The sequence below is a fragment of the Podarcis cretensis genome (assembly GCF_951804945.1).
Source record: "Podarcis cretensis genome assembly, chromosome: 4".
Classification (NCBI taxonomy): domain Eukaryota; kingdom Metazoa; phylum Chordata; class Lepidosauria; order Squamata; family Lacertidae; genus Podarcis; species Podarcis cretensis.
In genome coordinates this window covers 87,548,979-87,566,201 of record NC_137173.1, presented here as the reverse complement: position 1 = coordinate 87,566,201, position 17,223 = coordinate 87,548,979, and the positions used below count along the sequence as shown (strand labels likewise).

Below are 17,223 nucleotides of genomic sequence, written 5' to 3'. Positions count from 1 at the left end.
CATGGCCACACATCAGTAAAATTCTGTGACTTACAAAATAAAAACTGAAATATTTAAAAACATAAAATGCAATAATTAGAAAAATAACTAAGAAAAAACCCCTAGTTCAGTATCATTTATTTTAATATTGCACTGAAGCCAAGCTAAACCTATTTACCGAAGTGTTTCTAAATTGCTTCATATTCTAAGATTTCTAAGGACAAACAGAAAAACGGTATCATAAAAACAAATCTTGTAATGGCAGGGTCCAATCTTATGGGTCTGGGAAAACTTGGGACAAGAAGTTATGTCTTTGTCAGATGCTCGAAGCAACTGATAGAGGACACTTCAGGGGCAGTGGAGGGATGGAGGATACAGAACACAGGAGCAAGAGCAGAAAATTCTGATTTTCCGCTTACTGCTCAAATGGGAAACCTGCAGCCTTCCGGATGTCGCCGGACTACGAATTCCACCATCCCTGGCCAAACCACGCTGGCACGGATTGATGACAATTGGAGTTCAGCAGCATCTGCAGCCCCCATGGATTCTCTCCTTGCTGTGGGGTGTAGTATGAGTACAGGACTTTACAGAGGAAGGCAGTCCTTTAGGTAAATAACTTACAGAAGCCTTGTCCAACTGGAACAAGACCTTGAAAATGACCTGGCAGCCAGCATAGTTCTCTTTGTAATATGTCTGCAGCCATGTACTCAACTCAACAACCTGGCTGCGGTATGGTGTTCTGCACTGGCTACGGCTTGTGGAGCTGTCTCTTGAAAGGCACATTAAGGTAGTCCAATTTGAGATTACCAACACACATACATCAGGCGGCTACGCTATCCTTGCTGAGGAAAAGGCACAGCTGGTGAACCAAATTAAGCCAATAATAGGCATGCCTTGCCATCAATGTTACCCAGATCTCCCTCGGCAAAGATGGATCACAGAGCACACCCCGCCCCCAAATGACACATCTGGTCCATCAGAAGGAGTGTGGTCCCATACAGACCTGGGAACCACCCACCAACCAAGTCTCCCTCTTACCAAAGTATAGGCCAGGCTTCCTCAACCTCAGCCCTCCAGAAGTTTTGAGACTACAATTCCCATCATCCCTGACCACTGGTCCTCCTAGTTAGGGATCATGGGAGTTGTAGGCCAAAAACATCTGGAGGGCCAAGGTTGAGGAACCCTGGTATAGGCCCATGAATGGCTTCTATATTCCCACCATTCCTCAGCACTTCATCTCTTTCCCAAGCTAATGGGTTAGGCCCACTCATTCCTTCCTGGTTGCTCCTTTGTCTCCCTCAAAAGTCAAACAAAACAAGCAGCAAAGGGTGGCGGCCTCATTGAACCACATAATTTTACGAAAAAGTTGCGCTCTAAAATTACTTAGCCGCTGAAGTCAGAGAGCCCCTTCACATTTCAAGTTGTTGGGGTGCAGTGTAACATGCATGACAAAGACACCGGTTAAAAATGCACACATACAGAAGGGAGCAGTGACTGGCCGCTCCCCCAAAATGTACATTTATGGGAAATACTAAAATGTCAACGGGCCACCAGTTTATGTATGGATATTTAACACAACACCCTAAAGTATGAAACACCTGCGTGCTTTCTAATTAACTCAACGGAAAAGTTCAGGTGTGTGTCTTTCTTCCCTAAGTCTTGCTACAGTAATTAAGATTTTAGATTCTGTTGAGTTTATGTGTCTCAACAAGGAGCCATAGTTTACTGAGGGACTGCAGAAAGGTCTAAGTTGGTTCTCCAACTTCTGTATTGAAAAGGAAATCAGGAAATCAGTCCAGCGCCGAGGGCCTTCTGGCTTTTCCCTCATTGCGAGAAGCAAAGCTACAGGGAACCAGGCAGAGGGCCTTCTCGGTAGTGGCGCCCGCCCTGTGAAATGCCCTCTCATCAGATGTCAAAGCGATAAACAACTACCTGACATTCAGAAGACATCTTAAGGCAGCCCTGTTCAGGGAAGTTTTTAATGTGTGATATTTGAGTGTATTTTTGGTTTCTATGGAAGCCGCTCAGAGTGGCTGGGGAAACCCAGCCAGATGGGTGGGGTACAAATAAATTATTATTATTATTATCATCATTATTATTATTATTATTATTATTCCGGGAAAATTATTTCCGCTGTAGAGACAGGCCCAATGAAACTCCACCAAAGCCCAATGTTTAACCTGCTCCCTATGATTACTGAGCCTTGGGCTTCAAGTCTTAACTTTTGGCTTCCGTTCTTTAGTAAATAAAGTAGGTGGTCAGAAGGTATCCAGCTGGTATTTTAGCGTTAGATCAAAACGCACAAAAGATAGAACTACAGCTAAGACACTTCAGCAACTTCCAAGGATTCTTGTCATTGTTTTCCTGTTGTCTTAGTGGCACTTTGGGAAGTTTGAAGATTATTTTTGTTAACTTTATCATGAAAGAAGCTGGAGAACCCCTAATTCTACTGCATTGCTGGATATATTTTATTTTGAAGATGCATATAGAGCATTATCGAGCATTATTTAAAATGCTGCAGCAGCCCCTGTGTAAACATAGACAGACCTATCTAAGTATTTTCTGATTTCCACCCTCAACTGTTCACATACATTTTAGTAGTTAGGGACTCTCTCTAAATTCCCACTAAATAATATGAACTTAAATCTCATTGATTCTAGCTACGCTATTGAGATATTCAACATGTGCTTATGTAATTGTCCAATGTAAGACAATAGTTCATTCATTACAAGTGTGTAATGAATATTCTAAATCAAAAGCTTTGCTGCTGTCAGACAGCAGAGGGTGCTAACATCCTAAAAAATACAACTTCAGTTGAGGTACCATAGTTTTGTTGCTCATACCATTGCAATGTTAAGCAGCAGTATGGCATCCCTACATTAAAGGGATATGTATTCATCATCTTTTCTTTCTTTCTTTTTTACTTGCTAGTATGTACTATATAATAGTGAAAATTATACCTATTTTGACTATATGGAAAGACATTATAACAAACATATATTTGCTTCACATTCTGCCTGATAATGTTTAGTAGCTGCAGCATAAACAAGTATTTGACAGAAATTAGCCTAAACACATCTTCGTTGGTATTTTAGAAGTACCAAACAATCATCATTTGGAAGCATAAAGGTGCTGCGTAGTAACACCTCACAGAAACTCAATGAACTGAAAGCAAGTGTTGCATTTTATTTCCTTTCATCCTTCCTACTGGATACATTTCCCACTCCAACCCCCCCCTACCCCCCCCCCCAAATATTGGAAATTGCATCAATATCCAATCCAAAGGAAGAAACCTTGTTCACAGCAAGATATAATCTAAAACAGGGGAGGCTCAATTGCCCACAGAAATGATACTAGTTTGAATGACCATGATCAATGCTCCCCAAACTGATGTTATCCAGTTGTTTTAGACTAGAACTCCCATCAATCACAGCCAGTATGGTCAATAGTCAGGGATGATGGGAGCTGTGGTAGAAGGCACACAGTGAAGGTTCTTCTAGAGCAAGGATGCTCAGCTTACCAGGTATTCCTGGTTATTTCCCTCATGTTTTCAAATTTATTTCAACTACTGTAGAGGATGAAAGGATATCTTCATAACAGCACAATCTTATGCATGATTACAATTAAACGTAAGTCCCAGTGTGCTCCGTAGTCCTTATCTCTATTTAAGTCTTTATAGAAAACTAATGAGAATCTTCATACAGCATTGTGAGATTAGAATCGCGGCAAGTTCATCGAGTGAAGGCATTGAGAAATTCATTTGTTTCTGCTTGGCAGGAAGAAAACTCACTGCAAAATCTAAACTTCATAGAACTGTTTCATACCTCTGGTGGGCTCAGGAATATTTCATCAAACAGACTCCTAGACTCCCTAAATTGGCCGTGCTAAGCATGTAAAGAAAATAAGACAGAAGAACTAAAGGAATGTTAAGCCATTCAGTACAAGTCAAACATTCAAGCAATGTTTCTAGCAAACTAAATTAGAATTTAAATGTAATGTAATATAAAAGGAATTGAAAATATCTCACAGAGAGAGATCCAGTAATTCAAATACTGACAGTGCTCTTTTATACATTTGTATTCAGAAGCAAGCCCCACTGTACACTGGGACTTACTTCTGAAGCATATAATTTTAGCATGGAAATAGATCATTGCTATTTGGTCCGATTAGAAATGAAAAACTTACAAGGAAACAGTCACACAAAAAGGTGTTTTACTACACAGTATGCAACAGCTTTTACAAATGGGCAACTGAGGTCAAAATACAGGCTAAAACAGCTTTCTGTGGTCTTAACATTTATCTGAGATAGCATATCACATTGTTACTGTGATGGCAAACCCCTGTATTTGAGCAAATACTTTCTTATCCGATTTATAAGATTTGAGAGTAGTTAAAAAGGGCAGGAAGTTTCCAATGCTACCCCCATTTAAGTGTAAGAGTGAGTGAGTGAGTTTGTTTAAGTAAGCAAATGTCTTTTCATTAAGATGAATACAATATGTTGCATTCAGTGTAGAGCTAACCAAAATATTCCATCACTGCAAGGATTTCTCCTTGCTCCTGCACCCCCTAAATCAATTTTGGGGATTCCTCCAACCCAGTTTAGCAGATTTGGGGTGGTACAAGGAGCGTGTAAGGAGGTGGGGAAGGGAAATCCCCTTGTAACAGCACTAATTGTACTAGCACAGCTATTTAGCTGAATGCCACCTACAGCCCAGTACAATGACATCAGAGATGGAAAAACATTTCAAATATTTATGCAGTAGTTTTATATTTATATATAATACCAGCCTTGAACAAGAATGAGAATAAAAACCTGCAAAAATTCCTATGTGCCAGCAAAATTATTAAGCATGTGCATGCAGTCAGGTACCTGCAGTTTTGTACTGTGACATATACTTACTCTCTAGCATTGTAACTGGTGACCCTTCAGATTAAATGCAGCTTAACCACTGCATATGGTGGCCCACCAAGAATTCAGTGGAGCTACTATTGTTGCCTTTCTAGGTCTACGAAGTAGAAAGGACTACTGTGCTCTTGTAGCTGGTGGACTGTGCATGGTTTGATTAGTTATGAACTGAGTTCATGAATATTAAGCATGAAATAAAGCGTGAAGTAGTCAACGGGTCCTTTTTTTCTTTCTTTTACTCCATAAAGTGCTACAGAAACATTCTCTATTCTTAAGATGCTTTGTACAAATAATCAAAACAACCCCCTCTTAATTTAGCTAGCTAATATATCCTTTAACAAGCTAAGCGACATAGCGAAGCCAATCCAAAGTTACGCATTTCAAAAATGCATGTTTTCATGCTGCCCAGATTGCTCACTCACTCTCTGAGCTGCTGCTGCTTCTGCTGCAACAGCTGCCATTGCTGCAGCTTTGGCCTTCTCAGCTTCATCATAAGTGGGAAGAGAGGTAGCTACACTGTATGGAGGTGGCACAGGGTAAAAGTCATTAGGCGATTCCATCTCTGTTAAAAAAAACACAGAGACACAAACATCAACTCATGTTTTAGAGGCTAAATAATTATTAGTCAGAACTACAAGTCTATAAAGCCTTTAAGAATGCTGTATTGTTTCTTATAGCTAGAAATACTGAGGGTGGTTTTATATATTTATCAAAACAATTGATTCCTCATATCTCTGTCCTGTTAGGATTGTGGTCCAAGTTTAATCAAATAAGACATGCTAGCCTTAGCATACATAGACAGAAAGGCATCCAAGACAAATCCATATCACAAAGAACATTAATCTGGTTATTTGCTCTATTAAGCACAAAGTCATTTGGGGTCCTGTACAAAAAGAAAAGAGCAGATCGTATTTTATAAAGGGCAGCAGAAGGAAGCATGAAGAGATGGCACCATATGCTTCTGAAAAGATTATTCAAGCTATATTTACTGCTCCAGCATAGCTAAAAATATCTGAGGTTATATAAATGAAAGGAAATACCTGCTGTTGCAGCTGCTTCTGCAGCAATACTACAGTAAGGTGGAGGTGAAGTATCTTCTTCAGGTAAAGATGCCTCCATTTGAGAGGCTGGTGCAGTTTCTGTAGAGGTGGAAGGTTGTTCAGCCACTGATGATTCTGGAAGATCATCTTCATTGTGAAGCTTTTAAGAAAAACAAATACATTCAGGGAACTGTTTCATCTACTCCAATGCAATTTATTAAGTAATGACTGAAGAGAAACCAGTAACAAGAGTAACTCCTAATCTGGACTTAACCATACTACAGTGGTACCTCTAGTTACAAACTCAATTCGTTCCGGAGGTCTGTTCTTAACCTGAAACTGTTCTTAACTAGTGACGTGCTTTCACTAATGGGGCCTCTTGCTGCCACTGCACCGCTAGCACACGATTTCCGTTCTCATCCTGGGGCAAAGTTTTCAACTCGAGGTAACTCTTCCAGGTTAGCGGAGTTTGAAACCTGAAGCGTTTGTAATCTGAGGCGTTTGTAAGTCGAGGTACCACTGTACTCACCTCCCGCCTCTCCCAAAAGGCAGCAAGTACGTAAAATGTTTTTACCCCAAAAAACATGTACTACTTACAAGTATTTGCCCGTGATAAAAGGCTGAATGGTACTGTAGTGTTTCACCATCACCCTAGTGTGTGTATTGGGGGAAGGGGTGTATTTGAGAGTTTTCCTAAAAGAACATAAGGATCAACTAGACCCAGACAAAGTAAATGAGTGAGAATATATGAAACCATTTCATGATATGTAGATAACAATGTGCTATTTCAGAACATTGCCTAAACTGTCAACTGCCCTCTTCCTGACAGATAATTGGAAGCGAAATCCAACTCATTGCACCTTTGATGTATTGCGACTTATTATGTACCTTGTAGTAGGCAATCTTCTAACAACCCTTGATGTTAGGCCCTATAATGTGTAATTATGGTTGATTCAAATACTAATCCAGAGTGTGAAGCAAGAGTTTCCTATGAACAACAATAACATTTCAGATTTGCCTGAAAATCCTCCAATTATTTCACTATGTCTACAAAGTCCTAGTTTCAGAATATGAAGCCAGAACAAGCCATGATAGTAGAAAATAAGGGTTATGCAAACCACTTGTAGCTGCCCAGATTTAAATATATATATATATATTCAGAAATGGTTGAGATGCAGCCATTTACCATTTCCTCAAGAAGTGTAAATTCTTGTCATCAAATTGGCGCTTGTTCTTTTTCTGAATTCTTGTTATACGGCTCATTCTGTTTGCCAGGTTTGTGATTCATCTGCATTTACATTATGATTCATCTAGGCACGTTCAAGAGGCTAGTTATAGTTTGCACTTATGTGATATGAACTAAAGAGATAAAAAGAACTGTACTATAACTTGTTCATTATCAGCAGTTACATTGCTCGCATTGTGCGAGTCAGAAGTAATTCTACTAACAACTAACATCAGATCTCATTGGCTGTTTTAAAGTCCTCCTCTTGAGCAAGAGTTGAAAAATTCCACCACTCAATCTACAACCAAAAAGGTTATATAACAGCACTCAAAAAGCATTATCCTGTAAGTGAAAGCATTGTGAGACACCTTCCAATTCCTCAAGCCTTTCCCGATGTCCCTTGATGAAAAGGGACCTTATACCAAAATTTAAAAGCTCTGTGAAATCTAACAAACATCCCTGATTTCACAGTTTTGTGAAGGGGTTTTTGTGTACAACAGGGCTGTACAGCCAATGTCTCAAAGCACCCTGAGGTCATATGGCACCACTTGCCCCAACCCCAATGTTCACGTTCAATGAAGATGTCTTCTACAAAGAAAAGCATATACATACAGGCGTATTTACACAAGTTTTACTTTGCAGACATCTAGGCCTAATGCTTAGACATCCAGAGCACTTACATTTCACAACCCTAGATTCACGTCCTCACATTCTTCACAGCATGTGACTTTACACCATGCACACATGAAAGTGTATAGTATTTCACAATACTGCAGCTTCTCACACGCAGTTTAGCTCTGTGGTGTCTGTTCTTTTTAGGTGTTTTATTTCAACCACCATACTTTACTTTCTGCTTTGGACATTTGGAGATCAACATGTTGACGTTATGCCTTTTGGGGTTGCACAGAGTGTTCATTGCAAAGACAGATACTAAGAAATGCACTGGATTCTTAGTGACCCCAGATATTCTGTTTCATGAAACCCAAATTCCTGTGCCGTGAAATGCACAATTGTTTGAAAAATAAAATTCTGCTCTGAACTTTTTAAAAATGCACTTTTGTAACTTTTTTTTGGGGGGGGTTGTAATATATATGCAAATTGTGGGAAGATATGAACTGTTACCAGATCTACTCATGTTTCTATGCAAGAAACAATTGTGCACCACAGATTTCATTGCAACAAGCATGATTACTCTGCAAATACCAACACTGCTTTGCTCTGACACAGAGGCTAATCTTATTAAGGGCAGGGCTGGGCTTAAGAGGCACAGCATTAAAGAACACAGGTAGCAAGTTATCCTTTGTCATCACAATATAATTTCTGGCCTCCTGCCAGAAAGGAAGCAAAAGACAGGTTTCTTGCCAATTGGACCATGCTCTTAGTACACAACTTTTTCTCCTTCAAGGAATATTATCTTCATTAATATTTATTAAACTTGCACCCTACCCTTCCTTCCAGGGCAGCAAACATCAAAATGTTAAGACAATTTAAAACCTCTATAAGCCATCTAAGAACATAAGCACTTTTTCAATAACTGTAAAGCAACTCCCAATAATCTCATCACTGCGAGTTGGTACTTGCTGCGAGGGTTATTTTAACTAACCAGTTAGGTATGTAGTTACATGATTCCTTATGTGTATCGTTTATAGACAAGGAGCTTCCCTGTACAGCACAGCTAATATAGGGAGAATATTTGTCAGTATCTACCAATACTTAGCTTGAGCTACTCTCTGCTTGGAGAATATTAGGCTGGGGTGATACTTAGTTTCAGCTACTGTAACTCCCTCCTGTTTCTTACAACAGAGCCACACTCATTACTCACAGCCAAGCCAAAACAAACATATTATAGGGCATGTGCAAAGCTCCAGCTGAATTGAGCATCTGGGGAATGGAACCAGATTTGGGGGAAGCTGATAAAAAATATGTAGGAAGCCCACCGCAGAGTCAAATTTCTCCCACTGAACAAAATCTTGCTGCTTGTACAGAGCAAGCTTTGAATGTTTAGCCTGGAAAAAGAGGGCACTGAGAGGAGATATGATATCCATCTTCAAATATCTAAAAAGCTGTCACATGAAAGAGGAAGGAAGCTTGTTTTCTCCTGCTCTGGAAGGTAGGCCCTAAACCAATGGATTCAAGTTACAAGAAAGAAGATTCCAGCTAAGCTTCAGGAAAAACTTTCTGACCGAAAGAGCTGTTCGACCGTGGAAAGGATTCCCTCAGAAGGTGATGGATCCTCCTTCCTTGGAGGTTTTTAAGCAGATGTTTTAGTTGTGATTCCTGCATTGCAGGGAGATGGACTAGATGACCGCTGGGGGTGCCATGAAACTTTATGGTACCATGATTCTACTAAATAAGAGCAGGCTGTGTTGGTGAACTGCAGGAAAGAGTAGATTTTCCCAGCTCCACTTTATTGCTTCTTGGGTTATTCCTTGAGTTGTACTATTTAGTAATAAGGAAGAATAATTTCCAGAATTCTGGTAGACAAAGAAAGCACTTCTGAAGAAGAAGAAGAGGAGGAGGAGGAGGAAGAGGAGTTTGGACTTGATATCCCACCTTTCACTCCCCTTAAGAAGTCTCAAAGTGGCTAACAATCTCCTTTCCCTTCCTCCCCCACAACAAACACTCTGTGAGGTGAGTGGGGCTGAGAGACTTCAGAGAAGTGTAACTAACCAAAGGTCACCACCGAGCAGCTGCATGTGGAGGAGCAGGGAAGCGAACCCGGTTCACCAGACTACCACTCTTAACCACTACACCATGCTGGTTTATTGCTTTGGCCAACATTAAACTTTTTTTTAACCATCCCTGCTTCCTTGAACAGAAAGTCTGTGAATTCACTGATGGGGGAGGGGCGGGGGGGAGCAACAGAAGACCAGCACTGCCCTCTGAACTACATACTTCTAAAGGAAGCAGGGAAGCAAGTTGAAAATCTTAGCCCGGCAGTTTGAATTACATTTATGTTTCGCAGATGGAAACACTGACAACAATAATGATAAGCAATCTTACATTTTTGAGTGATGTGTCTATCCCCCCCCCCCGCCCACCTCTGTGATATTTGATCTGGCCACAAATGAAAGAAAAGCTGCAGTCCTATTCACCCTTATCTGGGAGCAAGTTTCACTGAACTCAGAAGACTTACTTCTCATCAGACTTGGATAATATTGCATTGGAAGTGATACTCGTATGCGTGTGACGGAATGCAGATGGGAGTGACAGACAAGGTAGCAGCTTTCAAACCATCTACTTTCTCAGCAGAAAGAAAGAAAGAATAATTCTGCAGTGTTCTAGGATTTATGAGGGGAGGAATGACAGCTCCCCCTTGGAATCCTAGCTAACTTCTGATGGACTTATTAGTGCCTGCTGGAATTCCTGCAAGAATGCGCATCTAAGGGGGACTGAGCAATTTATCTTTGCTGAAAAACTTTACGTACAGATTAAGTTATGCCCAAGTCTTGCTTTGTAAAACCAACATTGGGGGAGCATAAGAATTCTAGTAAAAAAAAAAGCACAGATGATGAAAACTGAAGTCAGCCCTGTTCAAGGGCGCAAATGAAGGAAGGGCCCTGGGCCAATCTTGATAGGCACCATGTGAACTGAGAGTGAATCTCACTATCTCTATTGCTGCAAACTGAAGGAGAAGATCAGTAGCGCTGCAGAAGCTGCCTTACTGAGAAGCTTGTCTACCTGAACTGCCTTCCAAGGAATCACTGGAACAGAGTTCAAACACTATTGCAACAGACACAGTGAATGATTGTTACTATAAGCTTCAAAAACTGGGAAAGTTGCCAGTTGCTGCTGAATATTGGTGCCCCCCTTCACTTGTGGTTTCCTATATTCAGAATAACAACAAAAATTTGTTTAAAAAAAACCCTGTAAATTTCCCACATTCACAGTAATAGACAGAAATACATTATTGATTCCAAGTGTAGCACAAGCCCCTTTCACTAAAGCCTATCACATTCAGATATACAACCTACAGATTTTCTTGGCTGTGGTTCAAAATTTCACAATGAGGTTGATCATATCATATAACATGGACGGAATTATGTCAAAAGTGAGACAGCAGATATCTACTGAATTTTCACTAGTTAGAAGTGAGTTCTGTTCTGAAGCTTGGTGAAGGCTCGGAGGCCACATATGGCCCACTAGGACTCCCAATTTGTCCCTCTGGACTCAAACCAGGCCACACCCCTTCCCTCAGGCCACAGCCCTTCCCCCAGTCCTGCTCCATGCTTTCCTTGACTGCTTTTACCTGGCTGGAATTTGCTCTGTGATAAAGCCCCTTGCTTTCCTGGATTTAGGTGTGTGCGAGAGAGAGGGAGACAGATAGAAACATCTGACTTATGCAGCTTACTGTACAAAGGTAGAAGTGTAGAGTTGGAAGGGACCCTGAGAGTCATACAGTCGAACCCCCTGCAATGCAGGAATCCTGCCCACAGCCACACCTGGTTAGGCTCAAACCATCAACTTTCTGCTTAACAGCCAGATACACTGACCCATGGCGCCAATGGTAAGAGTCACATATCTTGCTCCACCCACTTTTGCCATGGTCCCTACCCACGTTTTGACTCTGGCCACTCCCACCACTGCCATAGTGTCTCTCCATGCCAATGCCTACAAGGCAGTGAAGCCCTTGAGCTGAAAAAACGTTCTCCCCCCTGCTCTTCTCCCTCTTTTGTTATGTAATAGAAGTAAAGGGAGAAAGAGGACATGGTATGCTGCATTTCCTTCCTGTTTTCTAAATAGTTGATCAGCCAGGTTGCTTACAAGGTCCATATACATTTCAGATGCAGCAGTTGCCTCACTTCCTCAATGCATTTATGAGCAACTGTGATACAAGGAACTTGCTTGAAGTGGAGAAATTGTTAGAATGAAGACACCTCAGGAAGTTATTCATACAAAAATAAGCAAACCTTGCAAAACACTCCTGTATAGAAAGAGCTATGCCGTCATAGTTATAATCTATTGATGGCTACCATACTCTGCCTCCTGTTATAAGAATTCTAAGGTCTCAAATATAGAATAAATATTAATAAATGCTCACATATCTAAATATATAAACCATGTGTCTGAAATAGTAGAGGAGAGCAATCCTGATGCCCATTTTGACTCTCTCAATGACCTCAAATATTCCTCTGCAGTAAGGGAGGCAAATGGGGAAAGCCTTCCCATTGTATTTTCACTTACAAATCATATGATGTATGTATGATGATTTTGGAGTGGTCTTTGGCTAAGGGGGTTGGGCAATGCCAAAAGTCTTTAAAGGTTCCTGCACACTTTTGTCTCCCTCCTTGGAACAGAAAAATAAGTATCTGCCTTGCTTTCCACTGGATCCAGTCTCCATCCATTTTTCCCTGACCGATCATGGACTTAGGGGACTCAAGAGTCCCATGGGGAACTTGGCAGCAAAAGCCAAACCCCAATTTTTACATCACTCCACAGTCGAGGCAGCAACACTTCCAAGTACAAGAAACCACAGGAGGGGAAGAGTGCTCTTGTGCTTGAAATCCTGCTTGCTAGTTTCTCACAGGAATCTGGTTGGCCACAGTGAGAACAGGATGCTGGCCTAGATGTGCCAATGGACTGATCCAGCAGGTCTTTATGTTCTTATATAGAATGCTAATTAATGCTCAATCAGTTACCCTTACAGCATTCCTGTAAACTAGGTCAGTAAAATTAATATACTGAAGTCAAGGAATTGAAGTGAAGAAACATTTGGCCTAGGTCAGAGATTTCAACCAGCGACTGTGTAGAAAGCCATCTTGTGAAATACTAATTGGTCATATTCATAATGCACACAAATACTAAAAGCTGATATACATAAAAGCTATACAGAAGGAGGAGCAAACCCAGCATAAATTTTCAGTTTTCCCTATACAGCATAGTAAGAGCTGGGTGGTTTTGATTTTTAAAGAGAAATGTAATACAAAGGAGGAGTATCTGGAGCTGACTGTAACAGCAGTGCAATTAGTTAAGGGTGGGAGGGGTGAAGGGAGCAAGGGGAAGAACAAAGGGTTTAAGTGGCCAGTGACAAAATACTTCAAATGGTACATCAATTTTCAGACGTACCCCTTGCTGCCTGCCTCCCGCATACGCATACGGTGCGGCAGGCTTTCACTTTTCAAAAAGTCAAGACATCTAGTGAACCTTCCCTTGCCACTTTCCATTTCTTAAGCTAATGTTTCTGGGGAGAGAAGATTAAACTTTAAACATTGTCATAGGCCTGGAATGGAGAACCTATGGCTCTCCAGCAGAATTAGGATTCCGCCTCCCACCAGTTTCATGGCTAATGGGGAGTTACAGTCAATGGGTGGCCACCAATTTACCATCCCAATATATAGGCCAAATATGGGAAGTGACTTGATTCAATCTGTATAGTCAGCTTCTGCTTGGGGGTGGAGGGGAATAGTTATTTCTGAGCTTGATTTTCTGGAGAAAGGGTAAGTACAGATCTGCAGCAGTTTCCTCACTCAAACTATGCCTATCTATGTGCACCCCAAAATACTCCTTAATTTCTCTTCCCAAAATATGCATGAAAGGGTATACTTTTTTGTATATTGTGCATGAGCAATCAGATTTAAAACCACATCAGCATGTAACCTAAAATCAGAGGCATGGGGGAAGTCTTACAGTACATCATTTCATTAATGCCTATTAAAGTTTCATTTGCAAGCCAAGGGTTATGTTTTTCTGATTTACTTGCTTTAATGACTGGAACATATCCAATTATAAGCCTATTTCTTTGTTTCTTTTTTTTTCTTTTAAATTGTTTTAACACCCTTAATTTCTACTTGCCATGAGCAATAACAAACAAGCAAAAGCAGTAAGTGCAAAGGAGTTTGCTTTAAGGGTTGTTCCATGCCAAAATCGTCCATCATGTGATAAGCCAAGGAAGGAACAAGTTAAGTGCTATGTGGTTAGTTCCTTAAGTTCTGCAAGCAGCCAATCCTTAAAGGCACCTATGATGTAACTCCAGCTGCCTCCAGCAGAATCAAGAAACCACCTACAGTTTCCCAGCACAAACAAATGCTATTATCTGCTTACAGAAAAGGTTCAGCAGGGGTGAAAGAAACCTTCTAAGAAACATTGAGCTTTACACTCTTTCCATTCATAAAATGAGGCACAGGGTAAGAGATGCTCTGGTTCTAAATCTTGTATGTGCAAAGATCTGCTTTTAAGCATGTTTCAATGCACATTGTTTGAAGTACACTTTGTATATAGTCACATTTCCAGGGACTGTGTGTATTCAAAGCAAAGAGAAATATAAAGAAATAGCGAAGTCCAAAGCAACTTTTTGCCAAATACTTTTGTTTATAAATTTAAATCCAGCATTCTTACTCAGCCATTCTCAAAATGGTTTGCAAACCATAATAAAATCACAATGCTGGAATACCTTTTATTCCAAAATATGAGCTCTTTTACTATATTCAAATATATTCCTTATTTCAGGGCACAGAATTTTATAGGGTGGAGCTTCAGAAAGTTGAGGCTCACTCGTGCTACATATAGGAAGCTGCTTTATAGTGAGTCCTGCCACTGGTCCATCTAGCTCAGTATTCTCTACATTGATTGGCAGCAGCTCTCCAGCGTTTCGGACTGGGGACATTTCCAGCCCTGCCTGGATATGCCAAGGATTAAACCTGGGATCTTCTGCATGCAAGGCAAGTGCTCTACCACTAAGCTCCAGCCCTTTCCTACAGAGAGATGTAAGAATCCAAAAAATTGTACTAATACGGCATGTTAGTTTACAGATAAGGAGTGGTCGTTAACATCTAGAATGAGGTAGGCTCTTTTTAATAGTCTACGTTTCTAGTAAAATGCTTACCCATCACTGAAAAACACCTTAATTATGTAAAAGCAGCAGCAAAGAATAGGTAACATCCAGTTTGGGGATATAGGTTTCACACCTTTTGTCCAATTTCGACCCAAGTGCATTCAAACTGACCCCAAAAAAGACATGAGGTACTGCCAAAAATTTGGGAGCATCATTGAAACAATGTAGAAAAATATGTTAATAATGGAAAGGAACAAATCTCTTTTTTACTTTATTTTTAGATAAAATTGTTCATATAAGTTGAGAAATGACTGGCATTTGGCATATTATAGGTACACCAACATTTTCCTCTCTTGGCTTGCTATCTGACATCAAACATCTCTATTAAGATAGTATTCCTGGTATAAAACAATACTCCCCACCCCCACCATATTTCAGCTAAGTTCCTTCTATTTAGAGGGTAGTAGGTACCATCTTGAGGAAATAAAATAGGTGGGATTTGTTCCAAAGCCTCTGACCCTAATAAAAGTGTTAGTTATGATGGCAGTCAATAACGAGTGGCTTTCACTGAAAAAAAAAATATTTCAGGAATAGGTAGCAAAAATATGAAATATGAAGCAACAAAATGACAAAACTACATGATCATCCTCAATGTGAAATAAAAAGCAATTAGAGGAAAATTAAAGAGAACCTGATTCCATGAGAGTACGTTTTATTATGCCAGTATGTTGCCAATACATATTCCTTTCTTCGGACCACTTATCTCCATTACAAAATTCACTTTCAAATGCAATACAGAAATCCCAACAAGAATTGTGCTTGGTCGTTTCTTCATTTAATAAGAGAAACTGTGCACCTATGGATTCTTCAGTGTTACCAAGCAATATAGATCTGGGATGCCCCGGAGTGATATAGGTGTGGCATTAAGTATAAGAGCTGGAGCTGGAAACTGCATGTTGTTTTACAGGCTTCAAGGTTTTCATGGGTAATCAGTAGATTTCTTAACTGAGGCTTTGCCCGATTCATTGGTATAGGCAGTGTTAGAAATTTTTGATATGAAAGCTAGGAGCTCAATGGCACCTTCAACCTAGATTATGGGCGCCACAACAGAATGTCTAGGCACACTTTTTTTTATAACAAGTATACAAAGTTGAAAAGGAATGAACGGCAGCTAAAATATTATGTTCATTTTTCACATGGTTTAGTCCTTCCCCTGCCCACCTCCTAAAAGGGGTCTCTTCTCCAGTCTTCAAAGAGTAGCTGGAAGTGGGGAAGCAGAAAAAGGTCAATCTGCAGTTTTAATCTGAAATCTTATGCGCAGAGCTCAGAAACTGCTCGCGCTAAGGGAATTCCCTGGCGGAAAACGCGCCTCGAACAATGGGCGTTTCGAATGCTGGGGGTGTAGGCCATTTTCATTGGCGGCCCTTCGAAACCAGCACACACGCTTGTTAGGGGAGACTCAAAACCAGGTGCTACTGTATATTCAATGCTATTGCAGTGCACTTACCCAAACAGGAAGTGACAGCACGGAAGGCTGTCTGCGGTTGGCAAAAGAAAAGCATCATCACCTGCGTATTGAATCATTAAAGTTGCCTCTCGCTCCCTTCACCAACCGAGGGGAGGCAGGGAAAGGGCTTAAAGTAAAACTTTGGGTAGGAACTGAATTCACATGAATCAATTCATTGATGCAATCATATCCACCGAAAGGCAAGGCAGGTGATGAATTATTGTTCTGGCGCGAAGCCCTACAAACCCGTTCTCACTGTGTTGACCTCCGAAAGGAGTGTGGCAGCATTTAAGCCGCCCAGAGTGGCTGGAGAAACCCAGCCAGATGGGTGGGGTATAGATAATAAATTTTTATTTTTATTTTTATTTTTATGACCGCAGCCCTGCGGCGGAATCAGAGGTAACATTGAACCCCACCATAGCATAGAAAGGTCTGCTCTTGAAAAGCAAGCACGAATCATAGTCATAATAATAATACAGTGGTTAAGTACTTAATTCGTTCCGGAGGTCCGTTCTTAACCTGAAACTATTCTTAACCTGAAGCACCAGTTTAGCTAATGGGGCCTCCTGCTGCCGCCGCGCCGCCGGAGAACAATTTCTGTTCTTATCCTGAAGCAAAGTTCTTAACCTGAAGTACTATTTCTGGGTTAGCGGCGTCTGTAACCTGAAGCATATGTAACCTAAAGCGTATGTAACCCGAGGTACCACTGTACCTTTATTATTTTTACGCCGCCCATCTGATTGGGGTTGCGCCAGCCACCCTACAAAGACACAACCATACATTGTGTACTATTTC

At 40.7% G+C, this 17,223-nt stretch overlaps 1 protein-coding gene across 4 annotated transcripts in view; it reads right to left on the bottom strand.

The window, feature by feature from the left end:
• Positions 1 to 17,223, bottom strand: part of NDFIP2 (Nedd4 family interacting protein 2) — a 56,166-nt gene that overhangs the window by 13,847 nt on the left and 25,096 nt on the right. For 2 of the 4 annotated variants that reach the window (XM_079973057.1, XM_079973058.1), the window contains exons 2-4: positions 5,926 to 6,085; positions 5,308 to 5,447; positions 3,804 to 3,863 (exon numbers count right to left, since the gene is read on the bottom strand). In XM_079973057.1, coding sequence (XP_079829183.1) covers positions 3,804 to 3,863; positions 5,308 to 5,447; positions 5,926 to 6,085 — 360 coding nt within the window. The remainder of the gene's footprint in view (positions 1 to 3,803; positions 3,864 to 5,307; positions 5,448 to 5,925; positions 6,086 to 17,223) is intronic. The other 2 variants (XM_079973059.1, XM_079973060.1) reach the window with 1 other exon arrangement.